The sequence below is a fragment of the Dicentrarchus labrax genome, unplaced genomic scaffold (genome assembly GCF_905237075.1).
Source record: "Dicentrarchus labrax unplaced genomic scaffold, dlabrax2021, whole genome shotgun sequence".
Taxonomy (NCBI): domain Eukaryota; kingdom Metazoa; phylum Chordata; class Actinopteri; family Moronidae; genus Dicentrarchus; species Dicentrarchus labrax.
In genome coordinates, this window is record NW_026136720.1 from 456649 (window position 1) to 475166 (window position 18518).

The 18518-nt window shown below is 40.8% G+C and overlaps 2 protein-coding genes across 5 annotated transcripts in view; both read left to right on the plus strand.

Moving 5' to 3' along the window:
• LOC127352651 (uncharacterized) overlaps window positions 1–18518 on the plus strand; it is a 221359-nt gene that overhangs the window by 75012 nt on the left and 127829 nt on the right. The window lies entirely within an intron of this gene.
• On the plus strand, window positions 1305–18383 carry tbc1d15 (TBC1 domain family, member 15). Of its 2 annotated transcripts, none has more exons than XM_051381200.1 (17): window positions 1305–1402; window positions 5588–5689; window positions 6563–6637; window positions 7329–7470; window positions 7825–8032; window positions 9042–9144; window positions 9441–9638; window positions 9984–10112; window positions 10191–10294; window positions 12500–12594; window positions 12707–12823; window positions 13368–13468; window positions 13595–13694; window positions 14992–15089; window positions 15196–15312; window positions 15715–15801; window positions 16161–18383. In XM_051381200.1, exons 1-17 carry the CDS (start codon window positions 1379–1381, stop codon window positions 16338–16340), a joined length of 1980 nt encoding a protein of 659 aa, XP_051237160.1. In that variant the 5' UTR covers window positions 1305–1378; the 3' UTR covers window positions 16341–18383. The 2 variants fall into 2 exon arrangements, with proteins under 2 accessions (XP_051237160.1, XP_051237161.1); XM_051381201.1 differs by having other exon boundaries at window positions 9444–9638.

Genomic DNA, 18518 nt, shown 5'->3' on the forward strand with positions numbered 1-18518 from the left:
CTCTGTAATTAATGTTATAAAGAGTTCGGTCTAGACCTGCTCTATTTGAAAAGTGTCCTGAGATAACTTCTGTTATGAATTGGCGCTATACAAATAAAACTGAATTGAACTGAAAAAATGTAATGTGTATAATATTTCATTCTGTAGGACACTGTTACTTAACCAATCACAAGATTATTGTTGGTGCCAACAACATCTTTGACTAAACAAAATGTAACACACCTTCAGCAGGAACTGCTTCCAGGAACAATAGAGCCTGTTAAATACCTACCACCTACCTGATGGTAGAATGAGGAATATTTACTCTCCTCTACTCATATGTGCTGCCTAACAAAAGCAAACAACTAATATTTAAAATCATGCAACACAAGGCTGTATATTGAAATAAAAGTTTGTAGTTCCTTCATGCTCCACACATCAAATTCATAGAATAACAATAAAAAGAAAAGAAAAGAAATCTACATATTGTTATTTATATAAATACATACCGTATATACATATACATATATGAATTTGCGTCTGGGGGAACGTAATGTTAATAATGTGATAAACTGCATGATTTGCAGATATATTCCCAGTATAGCAGACGAGCTCCTTTTGTTTACTCAGTGTGCACATGTGGCAGTATTATGGGCTGATTTCAGTTCTTAAAACACATTTTGGAAAAGAAATTTGACTTATAGAACATTTTCATAGTCCTTAATATTAACCAGTTCTAATTTCACCAGCAATGAACCATATATTTTTATATTAACATATACATTTGCTCATTGTTTTAGCTCAATTTTACATTCATACAATCTTAAACTAAACTCTTGTTTACAGTTTTTTTGTGCGTTTAATGTATTTTATTTTTGCCTTTATGCATAGTTTTGTCATCACTATTTTATAAGATAATATAATATTTAGCTTTGGTACCCCTGGAGGAAACTGAGGTGTCATCAACACAGGAGGGGGCCAGACACAGAACCAAACCTGGACAATAACAACAAATACAATACAATGTGAATTTCCCCTTGGGGATGAATAAAGTATCTATCTATCTATCTATCTATCTATCTATTTATCTATCTATCTATCTATCTATCTATCTATCTATCTATCTACAACTACAGTCTATCAATCTCAGTTTTAGACAAACAGCACTTATGAGATACATTATTATTTATTCATTTATTTATATTTATTATATTTTGTGTTGTCCATTTTGTTCTATACATTCTCTTTGTGAAAGGGTAAACAATAAACACATAAATAAATAAATGTGAACACGCAGTGCGCCTGCGCCGGGTCTTCCGCCGGAAGCTGAGTTGTCACTTTTGTTTTGGAAGTTGACAGGCACGTGAGCTGCTGTCGTCATCAGCAGAGGAGCAGCGACATGGCGGCGAGTTGTTCTGTGAAGGTAGAGACACGTTAACGTTATTCATCCGGTTGTAGCTCCGGTTGTAGCTCCGGTTGTAGCTCCGGTGGTAGCCCCGGTTGTAGCTCCGGTTGTAGCCCCGGTGGTAGCCCCGGTTGTAGCCTCATCTGCTCCGGTTGTAGCTCCGGTTGTAGCTCCGGTTGTAGCTCCGGTGGTAGCCCCGGTTGTAGCTCCGGTTGTAGCCTCATCTGCTCCGGTTGTAGCTCCGGTTGTAGCTCCGGTTGTAGCCTCATCTGCTCCGGTTGTAGCTCCGGTTGTAGCCTCATCTGCTCCGGTTGTAGCCTCTCGGTTGTAGCTCCGGTTGTAGCCCCGGTTGTAGCCCCGGTTGTAGCCCCGGTTGTAGCCCCGGTTGTAGCCTCCTCCGGTTGTAGCCTCATCTGCCCCGGTTGTAGCTCCGGTTGAAGCCCCGGTTGTAGCTCCGGTTGTAGCCTCATCTGCTCCGGTTGTAGCCCCGGTTGTAGCCCCGGTTGTAGCCCCGGTTGTAGCCCCGGTGGTAGCCCCGGTTGTAGCCCCGGTTGTAGCCCCGGTTGTAGCCTCATCTGCTCCGGTTGTAGCCTCATCTGCTCCGGTTGTAGCCTCATCTGCCCCGGTTGTAGCCCCGGTTGTAGCTCCGGTTGTAGCTCCGGTTGTAGCCCCGGTTGTAGCCCCGGTTGTAGCTCCGGTTGTAGCCCCGGTTGTAGCTCCGGCTGTAGCTCCGGTTGTAGCTCCGGTTGTAGCTCCGGTTGTAGCTCCGGTTGTAGCCCCGGTTGTAGCCCCGGTTGTAGCTCCGGCTGTAGCTCCGGTTGTAGCTCCGGCTGTAGCTCCGGTTGTAGCTCCGGTTGTAGCCCCGGTTGTAGCTCCGGTTGTAGCCCCGGTTGTAGCCCCGGTTGTAGCTCCGGTTGTAGCCCCGGTTGTAGCCCCGGTTGTAGCTCCGGCTGTAGCTCCGGCTGTAGCTCCGGCTGTAGCCCCGGCTGTAGCTCCGGTTGTAGCTCCGGCTGTAGCTCCGGTTGTAGCCCCGGTTGTAGCTCCGGTTGTAGCTCCGGTTGTAGCTCCGTGTTTCCACCGCGGGTCGGTCAGTTAGCTGGAGTTAGCGTTAGTGCTAGCTGTATTAGCTGTATTGTACTCCGCAGCAGGAGATGTTACAGTCCGCGGTTGTTACGGTTGTTACGGTTGTTACAGTCCGCGGTTGTTTCGGTTGTTACGGTTGTTACGGTTGTTACGGTTGTTACGGTTGTTAGCTTACATCAGTCTGTATGTTTAGTTTAAAGTTTACACCAACGTTAGCATGTTAGCACCGAAGCTAGCTGACGGTTGTTGTCAGACTGGGCCGCTGAGTCTCCAAACTGTTAGCATGTAAACTGTTAGCATGTAAACTGTTAGCATGTAAACTGTTAGCATGTAAACAGTTAGCATGTAAACAGTTAGCATGTAAACTGTTAGCATGTAAACTGTTAGCATGTAAACAGTTAGCATGTAAACTGTTAGCATGTAAACTGTTAGCATGTAAACAGTTAGCATGTAAACTGTTAGCATGTAAACTGTTTACATGCTAACTGTTTACATGCTAACTGTTAGCATGTAAACAGTTAGCACACAGTGTATCTATGCCAGAGAGTAAATAAACAACAACAACAACAACATCCTCAGTGTGGACTTCAGTTAGCCGACGGTTGGTAGCCTGTGAATGCTACATGCTACCGTTAGCTCTGTTAGTGAAGTTAGTGTCTCTGTTTACTTTCAGGGTTCCTAAAGAAGGCGGGTTAACCAGTTATTATTATTATTATTATTATTATTAATAATAATAATTAAATGAACCAGATATCTAAGGTCTGAGTGTGCAGACATTTTCACTTTCACTTTGGATCATTCCCAGTTTGATTCCACAGTAAACAACAAAAACTAAACAATAAATGGACTTCAGTGTACACATTTATTATATTATATATGATATTATAACATTACAAACAACAACAATGAATACTACTACAGTACTGCTAATGATAGACCAATGAATCGCTCAGCTGATTCATCAGGGAGATTATGCTCACACATAATCAGAATCAACCGATGTCCTCAGACACGTCTGGGTGAGTAGAGAAAGTTAGTTTGGATTTCTCTACTTTAACTCTTCCATCCTGCTGGAAACATGTTCCTTTAATCTGCGGTAGAATAGAACAGTATTATATATAATTATAAGACTTATGCTCTGCAGATATCAGTGGATATAAAGTTCAGACTCACTGTTTGTGTTAGTGGCTGCAGTTCCTCTAACGTCCACCAGAGGCTCCAGCAGTGACTCTCCATATTCAACATGTTTACAGAGAGAATTTCACTGTTAATGACGTTTATTAACAATTAAATTAAGACTTAGTTATGCGTAAATAAGGGCGTGGCTACCTCGAGTGACAGGTGGGTGAAGTCACAGGCGGCTGTTTTCAGTAACCAGGCGTCATTTAGCTCCGCCTCTTTGACCATTGTTGGATTATGCTGCGATCCATTTGTCTCGTAAATCCCGCGGCCAAGTTGGAAAGTGTAAATCTCGCAGCTATCTCGTGACATTTCACAGAGACACGCCCCCTTTTGGTCGTAATTTCAGCCGTCCCACTCGGGGCTCCTCAGAGTGCACCGAGCTGGACGGGGGGGCACGTACGGCCCGCAAAACAGGAAGTTGCAAATAGAAAGCTCCCGAGGTCGTATGGACGACTCCTGAAGTCGTCTTAACTCAGAGGACCCCGAGTTGCTATGACAACAGTGCCGAGTCTTGAGCAGAAAGCAGAGCAGTAACGTTAACGTTAATCAGAACGGAGTATTCAGATATCAAACTGTGAGATATGATTGTGTGATAATGAACGTGTGAATAATCACTATCAACGTTACCAAACAAACAGACAGAACGCAAAGACCCGCGGTTACTCGTTTTCAAACACGGATGTGACGTCGCTCTCGAGCTGCAAGTCGCGATTACGAGACAAAACGAACACGGCAATAGCCGGGAGCCAAGATGGGGACGGCCAGATCCGACCAGACTGAGCGTCACATCTCAAACCTACAGTTACAGTGCTAGTAGTGCTAGCGGTCTGTAGCCTCTACAGTGCTAGCGGTCTGATGTGTGTGTGCTCAGCTGAGAGCGGAAAGTCGTCTTCAGTGTTTGAGAAATATTAGCTCAATAATTGATGAGATGAACACATTAATAATTGTATTGATTGCACAGACAGGGAACACAGATGGCAGCAACTTGACATAAACTCCAGTGACGTTTAATGAATGTATGAATGAATGTGTATATGAATGAATTAATGTATGAATGAATGAATTAATGTATGTATGAATGAATTAATGATCTTTATTGACATTGTGCAGCAGGGTAACACAGTTAAACAGGCAGTGTGGTCATATTACAGTCAGCTGACAGTCAGTGTCAGTATAAATCAATAAGCTGTATTGATTGTGCATTAGAGAGATCACCTCGGTTACTGTGTGAATGATTCATATATATATTATATGCAGGCGCGACCCCTCGCCTAAAACAAACACACTGTTTCCAACACGTGAGCACACGTCTGACAGTTGTTGGAGTTCATATGTGCACAGTTTAGCTGTTTTTATTCCCGTCAAGTTCCAGTGGAACTCTGGTGGAACTGCAACCAAAATTCGGTACAATGGGACTTAATAGAGAGAGGCCAGGCTCTCCGTACACGGGCTCTGGCGGAGCTGTCGCCATCTTCAATATGATGTTGTTCTTGCGTGCTGGTCGACAGTCGTCTACTAGAGTACTCGTAGGTGTGTGTTCTGCCCCCTTCAGGCCTGGAGGAGTTTTACCCCCGGTACCTTTGGCATCGGCTTGGTACCGAATCATCTGGTGACATCACTTCCTGCTGTCCTGAAGGTTTTTACAGAATCCTCAGACTCTGAGTCTGCTGTATGGATGGGGGGGTGTCTCAACTCAGGATAATAATGAATATTCTCACATGGTTTGACCTGAAGAAGCTGTCTAGCTCACTAACCTACAGACCCATATTGATAGTTTGAACCAGAGGTAGCCTGCGTCTTTCCAGTCAATCCAGAATCCTACCGCTGTCCCTGTGTCCGAAGGCTCAGTCTGCCCGTTGCATCCGACTGTACTGATGTAATAATGCAGGAGGAAGGAACTGAAGTTGAGCTAACGCTGACGTATCATCTGTCTCACAGGTTTTATTTGAACAGGAGGGAGTCTTCAGACATCCCAGCAGCGATGAAGACGGCATCGAGCATGATTTACTAATTTCAGGGTCACTTCGGATTGTTGACAAGGTAAAACACATGTTCACATGTCTCTGCTGTCTCTGTCTGCTGTTACTGCATCATAAAGGCTGCAACCAACAATGCTTGTCAAACCCATTCATGTTCCCAGAGTCCAAAGTGAAGTCTCCAGATCCATCCAAACCCAAAGATATTTACTTTACTGAAGACCAAGACAATCGAAAAGTTTCACCGGTCGTCTGTCAATAATCAATAATCAATAATCAGTGGCGTCATATCCCCTTTGTGTCTGCGTCAGCATTGTGGTTGTCTGCCAGAAGCTGTCACACACTGACTGTTTACCATCCACTGTTTAGATCTTGGTGCTTTTTAACTAGATTTGAACCGGATGAAGGATTTTAGTCATCGGACGTCTGGATCTTAAGTTATCAGAGAAACAAGCTGAGCTAACGTTAGCAGCAGCTGGGGAGAAGCAGTGATTGTTAAGGTGGAACTGCTTTATTCAGTGTGTTTAAGGTGGAACTGCTTTATTCAGTGTGTTTAGTGGTTTTAATCAGCGGGTCTGTTTGTGTTGGAGAGGAGGAGACCTCTGTGGATCATTGGGCTCCTGGTAGAAACCTCCTGAACCATGAACACTGAAGGAATCCTAACCGGGAGAAGCTGACTGCAATGACGCCAATGGTGGTGAAGACAACAACTCCCATGATCCCACGCTGCTTCACCACCTCATCACACTTCCTGTTTTCTTATTGTTTTAGTGGCAGAAATGGCAGATTGTACATTTAATTTTTGTATATTATTAGAATCATTAAGAGTTAATCAGCTGATTGTTTGTGCTCCCTGTGGCTGATATTAATGGCTCATAAAATGGTGTGTTGGGTTCCTGGTTGTATGAAATGACTGCTGATGTTTTGTGTCTGTCAGGATGCTGAAATCATTGTGGAGTACAGACCTCTGGAAGATACTGTCGACCCATCAAACATGCTGTGTGCTGGAAAGGTGTGTGTTAAACTAATGATTATATGTTATTAATGGGCTCATCTGCTAGAGATTAATCAGGGACAGAATGAGATAAATAACAATAACAATATATTATTATTATTATTTGTTCAACACATTTACTGACATTTAAATCTGATCATTTAACAGGATATAGCGGCTAGCTAACAGAGTGAACACTGGCTGTGTATTTACACTCTCTATATTGTGATCAATTTAACTTTTTCTGAGCGTTTAATTAATTTTACACTAGCCAACTAGTCTGAATTTATATTTCTATTTAATCAACAGTGAAAGTATAGTTCAGTATATAAGTTCAGTGGTAGCAGTTATCTTAAAGGCTACAGGGCGGCTGTGGCTCAGAGGCAGAGCGGGTCGTTCCTAGCCCTAACCCTAACCCTTCCTAATCGGAAGGTTGTGGGTTCGATCCCCGGTTCCTGGTACCACATGTCGAAGTATCCTTGAGCAAGATACTGAACCCTAAATTGCTCCTGATGCTGTACATCGGTGTGTGAATGTGTATGAATGTTAGTTTCTGTTCGATGGACTTTACCATCACTGAGTGAATGTGTGTGAAAGGGTGAATGTGAACTAGAAAGGAAACTATACAAGTACAGGTCCATTTACCATTTAAAGAGGTTGAGTACATTTCAGCTAATACAGGAAGTGTAACAGCGGCTTTGTGTTTCAGGACTCCAGTTCAGTCATGGAGTGGGATCAGTGCTCAGGTGAGAGGTCCCACCAGCTGTTAGAAACCCAGCAGAGTTACGAGACAGAGTGGGACATGGTCAACGCTGTGTCCTTTAAGAAGAAGACCTGTACTAATGGAGACAGTGAGTTCTCTTTTCTTTAAATATCTTTAACCAACTGTTAGCCCATACTAATCATTCACTCTACAGTCTCTGTTTCACTCTCAGTTCTTCATTTAATACTTTGACTGCATGTTCTAATTTAAAGGTGTCGACAGTAAAAGCTGAAGTGAAAGCTGTTGTTGATGTTGGAGGAAGTGAAAGTGTTATAGCCACCTGACAGACAAGTTTCACTGCATTCACAACTCATCAGTTAACTCTAACAATGCTGTTTAACACTGAGATCAGTAGACATTATCAGATCTGTTATATCTATATCTATTTATCCTCTGCTCAGGATGTGTGTGTGTTTAGTAATCCCTCCGTGTGGTCTTTCAGGCTCTCTCAACCACAGCCATGAGAGGAGCAGGTGGGCTCTGGCCTTCAGTGTCAGTGAGCTCAGGTCCATCACAGTGAAGGAAGAGGGTTGGACCTTTCTGACCTTCAGACTGAGGGAAACCTCCTCCTCCCTGCCTGCTCTGCACTTCCACCAGGGCGGCAGCACCGACTTCCTGGACAACCTGAGGAGGTTCGCTCTGCTCAGCGAGTGAGTACCCAACAGCACCACCACACAGATCAATATAACACTGATACCAATAACACTGATACCAATAACACTGATACCAATAACGCTGATATCAATAATACTGATACCAATAACACTGATACCAATAATGCTGATATCAATAATACTGATACCAATAACACTGATACCAATAATGCTGATATCAATAATACTGATACCAATAACACTGATACCAATAACGCTGATATCAATAATGCTGATATCAATAATACCGATACCAATAACACTGAAACCAATAACACTGTGAACACAGTGAAGTTGCAGTGAAGGTGCAGTGAAGTTATAGTGAAGGTTCAGTGAAGGTGCAGTAAAGGTGCAGTAAAGGTACAGTGAAGTTACAGTAAAGGTGCAGTAAAGGTACAGTAAAGTTACAGTAAAGGTGCAGTAAAGGTACAGTAAAGGTGCAGTAAAGGTACAGTGAAGTTATAGTGAAGGTTCAGTGAAGTTATAGTGAAGTTACAGTAAAGGTACAGGGAATACACAGTTGAAGCTCATATTAAAATAAAATCATATGAGCTGTTCAGACGAGTTATTTTTAAACTGTGATAAAGAGGAGCAGCAGAGTGATTCAGTTTGTCCTCAGTGGACAGATTACTGTCTCCCTCTATCTTTCCACTGATAGCTGTTATTAAAGTTCTTATCAAAGTCTTTCAGAATGAAACCGTCTGCATTAACGGATGTTTTCTGACTCAGAGCTTTAGCGTGACGTCTCCTGATGGCTGCAGGGAACAATGACAACTGAAGATCTTCTGGATTTTGTTCTGAAGGAGCCTGTTTTCACTGCTCACTCTAAAGCTTCAGCTGATAATTCACTACCAGAGACACCTTTTATGCTCCGATAGTATAAAATACACGTTACACACGCTTTAAAATGTCTTTTCCAAAACCCAGATATTCAGTTTACTGTGACTGCAGAGGGATGTTTTCTCAGAACGATGAGAGATCAGTTCATCCATCTTTGTGTTTCCAGGTCTCCAGATGATGATACGTGTCTGTTGGTCAGCTCACCAAACAAAGCTCTGTCTCAGTCCTTCGAGAACCTTCTGGACGACAACAACTTCGGCCTTGTGCAGGTAAGAAACTAAATCAGTCTGAAATGTCCTTTAAAGCTTCTCTATGTAACATTAAACTGTAGTTAACAGCGCCACCAGTGGCCGTTCAGTGAACTGCAGTCAGCTTCCTGATATTGAAAAATAAAAGGATTCACAATCCGACATGGAACCTTAAAGAAGATGTAGAACTGGTCACATTTTGAAAATATCTAGTGCCATTAAAATAAAGATTATGTCAATAATAATAATCCCAGAAGCAGCTTCAGATGTTTCTCAGTAAGTTTGAGTTGGATGTTAAGAAACCAGTTTGTTTCCAGCAGAAGTTCAGAAAGGATCCGTATGTCACCACGCTGGGCGGGTTCTCCAAAGTCACCAACTACATATACGATGCTTTCCGGGGCACAGAGGAGCAGCACCAGCGCCCCCCGGAGGAAGTGGCCGACGTTCTGGGTGAAGTCATCCCAGGTCTGGAGATCAACCAGCAGGAGGAGCCCGGCTTCGAGGTCATTACCAGGGTGAGAGGAGGCACACAGCATTCACTAATATATCGAATATATTCAGCTGCTCATCTCCTGCATTATCGTTCTCTGCAGCTAAACTTCAACAAGTCAACAAATAGTGGAAATAAATTGACTTCAGACAGAAAAGCCTTAAAGAAGAATCTAAATTGTTGGCAGTTAGTTTTCTGTCGATGGACTAATTGATGAATTGATCAGTCGTTGCAGGTCTACACAGTTTTATGAAGAGAAAACAAACAATAAGTCTTTGTGTAGACAGGAGACACACTGCACTAATGAACACAAACAGGATTGTTAGCATGTAGCATGTAGCAGCTCTGACTGTGTGAGCTCACCTGTCAGATCGACCTGGGAACGAGGCCTCAGGTGACGAGGAGGGAGCCGCTGTCAGCAGAGGACTGGAGCAAACACCAGGATCCAGAGGGGAGGATGACCAACATCACACACCTCAAACAAGTCATCTTTAAAGGGGTACGTTATTATTCTTCAGGAGGTGTGCGATTACCCAGCATGCTCTCTGCTCTCTCTCATCCTGTGTTCCTCCTGCAGGGACTCTGTCACGCTGTGAGGAAGGAAGCCTGGAAGTTTCTGTTGGGATATTTTCCCTGGGAGAGCACGCTGGAGGAGAGGAAGAGCCTGCAGAGAGCCAAAACGTACGACAGCTAACATCTGTTTACACATCTGTTCACACATCTGTTCACACATCTGTTTACACATCTGTTCACACATCTGTTCACACAGCTGTTCACACATCTGTTTACACATCTGTTCACACAGCTGTTTACACATCCGTTCAAACATATTAATCATATTTCAATAACACTTTTAATATCTATATTTTTATTTATTTAAATATATCTAAAGGTTCTAACAAAAGTGTAACATAAGTTAAAGGCCCGGTGTGAAGGATTCAGTTTAGTTTGCTAACAGGATCATTGGTATCAGTAGTTATTGTTTCTTTAATGTGTCTCACTGCTGAGGTATGAGTCCAAAATAATCAGATGTTTCTGTGATTTAATGTCAATAAACGGATCAATATAGGGATGGGGCCGATCCGATCCAGTATCGGTATCAGGACCGATACCAGCGTAATTCTCATATCGGAATTTCCCGATCCAACCTGCGCAGATTTCCGATATCCATGAGCCATGTCTGTGCTTTAACGTTGTCTGCTGAAATGACTCCACAGGTGATTCCTGCCGGCCAGTCTGCTAGCTGGCTGCAAACTGTGGAATGGATTTCCTGAACGGAGGCGCGGCTCAATGACACACAGAGTTATGAGACACGCCCCCGCTCAGGAAATCCATTCCCCAGTTTGCAGCCAGCTAGCAGGATAGCATTGAGCAGCATTGTGGCTAGCCAACATGTCCGCTGTGTGGAAATACTTTACACTGGAAACAGAGCAAGACAGCAAAATGCAATGTTTGCAAAGCCGTAATTCAGAGACGCGGAAGCTCCCTCGCGTTGTACAACACTACGAACGCAATCAAACATTTAAAAAAGCACCACACGAAACAGCACGAGGATTTTTTAGGCGAGCTGTCAGGAATCACTTCTGGAGTCATTCCAGAAACAAGGTAAACTCCAGGCAGACAACGTGTGTGTGTGTGTGTGTGTGTGTGTGTGTGTGTGTGTGTGTGTGTGTGTGTGTGGCGCACGTGTGTGCGCACGCGCATGCGTGCGCGTAAGATGTTTACAGTTATTGCACTTTTCTTATGTTTCAGATAATTTGCCATTTTAAAACCTTGATTTGTTGATGCTACAAGAGCCAGTGCTTGTGCTGTTCAGATGCACACTGTTTTATTGATAGTGTGTGTGTGTGTGTGTGTGTGTGTGTGTGTGTGTGTGTGTGTGTAAGATGTTTACACACTTTTCTTATATTTCAAGACTCAAATATTTGACATTTTGGGAATTTAATAAATATTGACATGACAATCAATTTGAAACCCTTACAGTTGCATATTTGTTTTCAGAATGGGATTTTTCCTGTTAACAGGATTTCCTGTTTTTCTGACTTCCTTTTCTGACCTTATACTTACCTCAAGTTTCCTTTTGGGACATACATGCATACATACGTATATCATACTTGCCTGTTGAGAGGAGTTTATTTCAGCCTCATATAAAATCAACAATAATGATAATAATAATATTAAAGCAAACAGAGCTCTGGTATCTGAATAGTATCGGTATTGGCCGATATCCAAATACAGGTATCGGGATCGGATCGGAAGTGAAAAAACGTGGATCGGTGCATCCCTAGATCAATATGATGCTGAAATAACGACATGATGATGTAAATATGTAATGTCTGTCTGCAAGACGACGATCAAACAACTCTTAAAATGCTGTTTGGTTGATGGGTTATGCTAACTTCGTTAGCATGGTGTGTCCTTTAAACATGTGCATGTGTAAAATGTGCATCAGACTGGAGATTGGAGATTTTATAGACAAAACTATTAATTGATCAGTTGATAATCAGGGCGGCCACTGGCTCTTAAAAAGTTTAAAATCCAATAATCTGAAGTTTTGACAGCTCCTAAAATTTGATTGTATTAATGAAGTTAAATTATTCACTTTTAAATGTGTTTTTGGGGAAAGTGTGTATTGATCACGCTGTAACAACTACAAACTGATTATACTGATTTTCATTCATATCCTTTGTTTTGTCAGTGTGGACAAAAAATGGGCCTAAAACATTCAGAATGTTTTTATGTCTTTGATTGAACCTGTTTAAACCTGCAGACAACAAACTGAATAAAATAATCAGCACATTGATTGGTAATGAAAGTAATTGTTAGTTGCAGCTCAGTTCATGTTGTTTGTTCTGATATTGATGTGAAGAGTTTTGTGTCTGACAGCGATGAATACTTCAGGATGAAGCTGCAGTGGAAGTCCGTCAGTGAGGAACAAGAGAGGAGAAACTCCAAACTGAGAGACTACAGGAGTCTGATCGGTGACATTTTATGTTATATATATATATAATATATAATATAATAATCACATGTCTGATCTGTGCTTTAATCAGCAGAAAGACAATTAAAATGATTGATTTGCTCTGTTTACAGAGAAAGACGTGAACAGAACTGACAGAACAAACAGGTTCTACGAAGGCATCGACAACCCGGGTCTGGTCCTCCTCCACGACATCCTCATGACCTACTGCATGTACGACTTCGACCTGGGTGAGACAGTTCATTAAATTATACCTTGTTTCAGAAAATCTCTTTTTAGAGTTAATAAAGATTCTACATGATCTCCTTTTTTAAGAGCATTCAATAAATGTGTTTATTCTCATTTTTAATTTGCACATAAAACTGCAACCATTTACAGCATACTGCTGATAATCAGCCTGTAGTGGAGACAAAATGTTAAAAATGATCCATATCAGCAGTTTGAATCCAACTAAAAGCTCCCTGCACCAAACTCCCTTTAAGAAATATCACATTTTAACAATTCCTAACTGTTCGTAACAACATGTAACTCTAGAAACACGAGCTAAAGGCCGTCATATGTCCACAGTCCGACTGTCAATACAGGATCAATATCCATAAAGATACAGTGTATACTGATCAATATCATCCATAAAGATACAGTGTATACTGATCAGTGTCATCCATAAAGATACAGTGTATACTGATCAATATCAGCCATATAGATACAGTGTATACTGATCAATATCGTCCATATAGATACAGTGTATACTGATCAATATCGTTGTCTCTTCAGGTTACGTTCAGGGGATGAGCGACCTGTTGTCACCAATTCTCTACGTGATGGAGAACGAAGTTGATGCTTTCTGGTGTTTTGTGTCGTTTATGGAGCAGATGGTGAGTAATTATGACTGCATCAGTATTTACTGTATGATACTGATATATATTATATATACTACTACTTATAATATAGAGCCTGTGTACATACTGTGTGTGTGTGTGTGTGTGTGTGTGTGTGTCCAGCACCATAACTTTGAGGAGCAGATGCAGGGGATGAAGACTCAGCTGATCCAGCTCAGTACTCTGCTCAGACTGCTGGATCTGGCCTTCTGGAACTACCTCGGTATGACCCACAAAGTGTGATAGATATTGATCTGTATTACCGACACGTTACTGATACGTCCTTACTTGCTATGTAGAAAGTCACACAACTGTTTGAAAACTCTAAGAGAGAAAGGGGAGGTTAGAAATGGGTCAAGAGTGGGATTTTTAAGAAGGGGTTTAATTACAGCTACTTTAAACGACTGTGTTACAAATCCTGACAATAAAGAAAGATTGATCATATCTAGTAAAGTCAACTAAGGGTAAGACTTCTTTAAGCAGCCTAGTTGGAATGGGGTCTAAGAGTCTGATTATATATATATCTGATTTACAGCTGATCAGATTCATGTGTTTGAAGAGACATCTTACGGTTACAAATTACATTAGAGCCTTTGAACAAACATCCTTTAAAGCTGTTCAGTTAATCAGTGTGACCACTTCAATATCTAAATCACACTTTATTTCATAAAGGTCTGATGTGACAAATAGATTATAGACGATATATCAGAATATATCAGTGTATCAGAATATATCACAGTATATCACAATATATCAGAATATATCACAGTATATCACAATATATCACAGTATATCAGAATATATCACATATCAGAATATATCACAGTATATCAGAATATATCACAATATATCAGAATATATCACAGTATATCACAATATATCACATATCAGAATATATCACATATCAGAATATATCACAGTATATCAGAATATATCACAATATATCAGAATATATCACAATATATCAGAATATATCACATATCAGAATATATCACATATCAGAATATATCACAGTATATCAGAATATATCAGAATATATCACAGTATATCAGAATATATCACATATCAGAATATATCACAGTATATCAGAATATATCACAGTATATCAGAATATATCACAATATATCACAATATATCACAATATATCACATATCAGAATATATCACAGTATATCACAGTATATCAGAATATATCACAACATATCATAATATATCAAAATATATCACATATCAGAATATATCACAACATATCATAATATATCAAAATATATCACATATCAGAATATATCACAACATATCACAATATATCACAGTATATAAGAATATATCACATATCAGAATATATCACAACATATCACAATATATCACAGTATATAAGAATATATCACATATCAGAATATATCACAGTATATCAGAATATATCACAAGTCTATCACAATATATCACAATATATCAGTCAGCCCTTCTAAAGGTCAAAGGTCATTGCTGTTTGTTGATCTCAGCTGTGTGTTTGTTTCACAGAGTCTCAGGATTCAGGATATCTGTATTTCTGTTTCCGCTGGTTGTTGATCAGATTCAAGCGGGAGCTCAGCTTCCAGGACGTCCTCCGACTGTGGGAGGTGAGTTTTCGATGAACCTTCTGAGCTTGCGTAGTTACCTCCTGTTATTATTCTACTGAAACGTCTTCAGTTAAGGATTTGATCTGGGTGTGCGTGTCCCCCTCAGGTGATGTGGACGGGTCTTCCCTGTCAGAACTTCCACCTGCTGGTTTGCTGTGCCATCCTGGACTCAGAGAAACAGAAAATCATGGAGGAGAACTACGGTTTCAATGAAATCCTCAAGGTGAGCTGAGCTCCCCACCTGTTAGCTTGTAGCTCGTTAGCATCCTGCTCAGCAGTGTGAGACCAGCAAGATCCTGAAGTGACAGAAATGATCAAATATGATCTGTATAATCAGCTCAGACCGTTTCCTCTGCAGTAACTGTGATGGACACTGAAGCTGCAGATATTAGACCAGAAGGAACTCGTGTTTAATTCTGTTAAATATTCTTAAATATCATCGAAATAATCTCCGATAATCAGAATTCAGTGACAGACTGTAATGGGCCTGAAACCTGTAAAAAAAAAAATGACCCAAATATAAGCAAGTTGTGTTCATTTCACACAATGAACAATAAAGTGTTTAAACTGTGACAGTGAAATCAGAATAAAGCTGAAGTGTGGTTTTGGTGTTTTATTGTTGCAGCACATTAATGAGCTTTCAATGAAACTGGACATTGAAGAAATCCTCCAGAAAGCAGAAGGCATCTGTCTGCAGATAAAGAGCTGTAAGGTACGTTCAGCAGTGGTTGAGGTCACATGATCTCACCAGTGTTCAGACCTCCACTGGGAGGAGACCACCTCCACTGGGAGGAGACCACCTCCACTGCGAGGAGACCACCTCCACTGCGAGTGTGACATCATGAGTCAGATTAAATGAACGTCATATACGTTGTTTTATGTTCTGCTATGTTGAACCGCCTTGTTTCTACAGTAGACCAGAACGGACTAATCAAACCTGGTTCCAGGGGTTTCCTCCTCTGGGGCTGGAACTGGAGAGTGAAGCGAGGGAGTTGTAATCTGACACTACACCACTAGGTGTCCCTGATTCATCCACTAACTGTCAGTAACTGATCTGTTTAAACCCCTCAGGATCTGCCTCAGTCCATCAGCGCCATCCTGGGCTTTGACACAGAGGTTTCTGGCTCCGCCCCCACGGACTATGAATCTGCTCCGGCTCTCAGACCCCCGCCGCGAGCAGACGCCTGCTCCAATGGACACTTGAGAGAAACCAGCTCTCACAACAGCTGCAAAGTTGCCTTCATATCGTAGTGAACAGCAGAGACTGACTCAGTGCGTCAGAGCACCACAGCGGTCGGCGTTTCACCACGTCGCCACGACAACAGAGAGGAAGAGGAGGAGGATGTAAAAAGGATTTAAGATTATTCAGAATCTTATTTTTGTAATTTCTTGTATCATATTGTCTCTTTGAGTCAGATAGTCATTCCTTCTCTCCTGATCATTTCCTAAAGCTCCATTCAGACAGCAGGAGGCGGAGTCTAAAGCCACCTCAGGGGGGCCTCAGGGGGGCCTCAGGGGGAATAAAAGTCCACATATCCAGTCAGAGAATAAACCCCACAGACTGTCTGATTGGAGCTTTAGAGGGGCGGGGCCTCGTCATGTGACCACGTCAGGTCCCACATGGTGATTTATTTTATTATTAATGAGATCAAACTATTAACTGATTAATAACCTCCTCCAGTATTAATCCTGATATCAGAGCAGAATAAAGGATGTTGATGGTGGAACATTGTGTTTTATACAGGACGTATTATTATTATTGACACAGTCTGGTTTCTGGGGTGGGAGTTAAACCAACGTTAGGATGGAGGAAAGGAAGTGAAAGCAGCAACAACAACAACAACAGGAAAATAAGGTGAAAGTAATAAGAATGACAAAAAAAAATAAATCAATGAATTATTCAACATGTTACAAACTGTCACTCATACAGTCAGATGGTAATAAGTTGGGATGTGACGCAATAATAAATAAATTATTTAATAACACCAGACTCCATTGATAAAAACACTGATTTAAGCTCTCTGGTCTGCTGCTGCCTCCATCATCGGTCTGTAATCCAGACCATCAGTCGGTCTGGTGGCTTTACAGAGAGCAAAGATGATAAAACAGTGTCAGTCCCGTCACAAAGAGGCAGCTGCTGATATTATAATTTAATTGATACATTATATATATAATAATAATATTATTATTATTATATGTATAATAAAGTACACTTTCTGATGAAAAAACTTTTAAATTAATTTAAAAAACTAGCAGTCATGCATAATTAGCATAATTATACTATGTTAAATAAAGAATATAATACTAAAATGACAGAATATCATCTGCATAAAGATAAAACTTTGGTTTTCCATAATCTATTAATTGTAAACATTTAAATGAAGCGCTGTATTGTTATTAATGTTGTATTATTGTGGATGTTTTCTGCTGAAAATCGTTTTCAAAGCAGGAACATTGAAGAAAGTTTGAGTTTGTGATCCAGCGTAGAAAATCAGTTCTTGTCCTCCATCTGCAGATCTTAAAGAATCATTCAGTTTATAATAACTCTTATTTTTACAGCGTTGGTCGTCACTTCTGATAATATTATAACAGAATGAGCTCATTCTCCAGACGCTCAGGTCGAAGGTCAAACGATGGAAAAATATGATGAGATCATCCATTTCTGAAGTGAGGAAGGTTACATCCTCCTCATCGTTCCACACAGCTGACAGGAAGTGACGACCAAAGCTACAAAAATAAAGGCCTGCCTTGTAATAAACTGTAATCTCTTTCCTGGTTGCTTTGTTGACACCTGTGGTTATTATGGTCAATAATAATAACTACAACCTTTGTCTGAGGTCTGTTTCCTGTGGCTATTTCACAATAAAAGCCAGTTGAAGTGATTAAATACAAAGCAGCCACAGCAGGAAATGTATTAGCATTAGCAGTGAGCTAATGATACACTGCCTGTATAGAGCTTTAATTCCTTATTAAAAGGTTTGATTAATTAACTTTAATTGAACTCCCAGTAAGAGAGCAAAAAGCTTTATTTCTAAAATGTTCCTTTAAACCCGACACAAGAAGCTTTATTAATCAACATCTGCTGTTCAGACGGCTTTATTAGAAAGACAGGGTTGACAGGAAATAATGTGATTATTGATAAAGGAAGCAGACACTGACTGTGCTGAAGCTTTAATGACTGCTTTGACTTTATTTTCTGTTTCTGCTGCAGGTTGAAACATTTGTGATTTCTGATCTTTTCATGTAATCGATTGAACACTTGGGGCAATAAAACAATTTCAGGAGCATTTTTAATTCTTTTAACAGCTTAAATTTCAATTCAATTCAATTTTATTTGTATAGCGCCAATTCATAACAGAAGTTATCTCAGGACACTTTTCAAATAGAGCAGGTCTAGACCAAACTCCTTATAACATTAAACTTAAATGT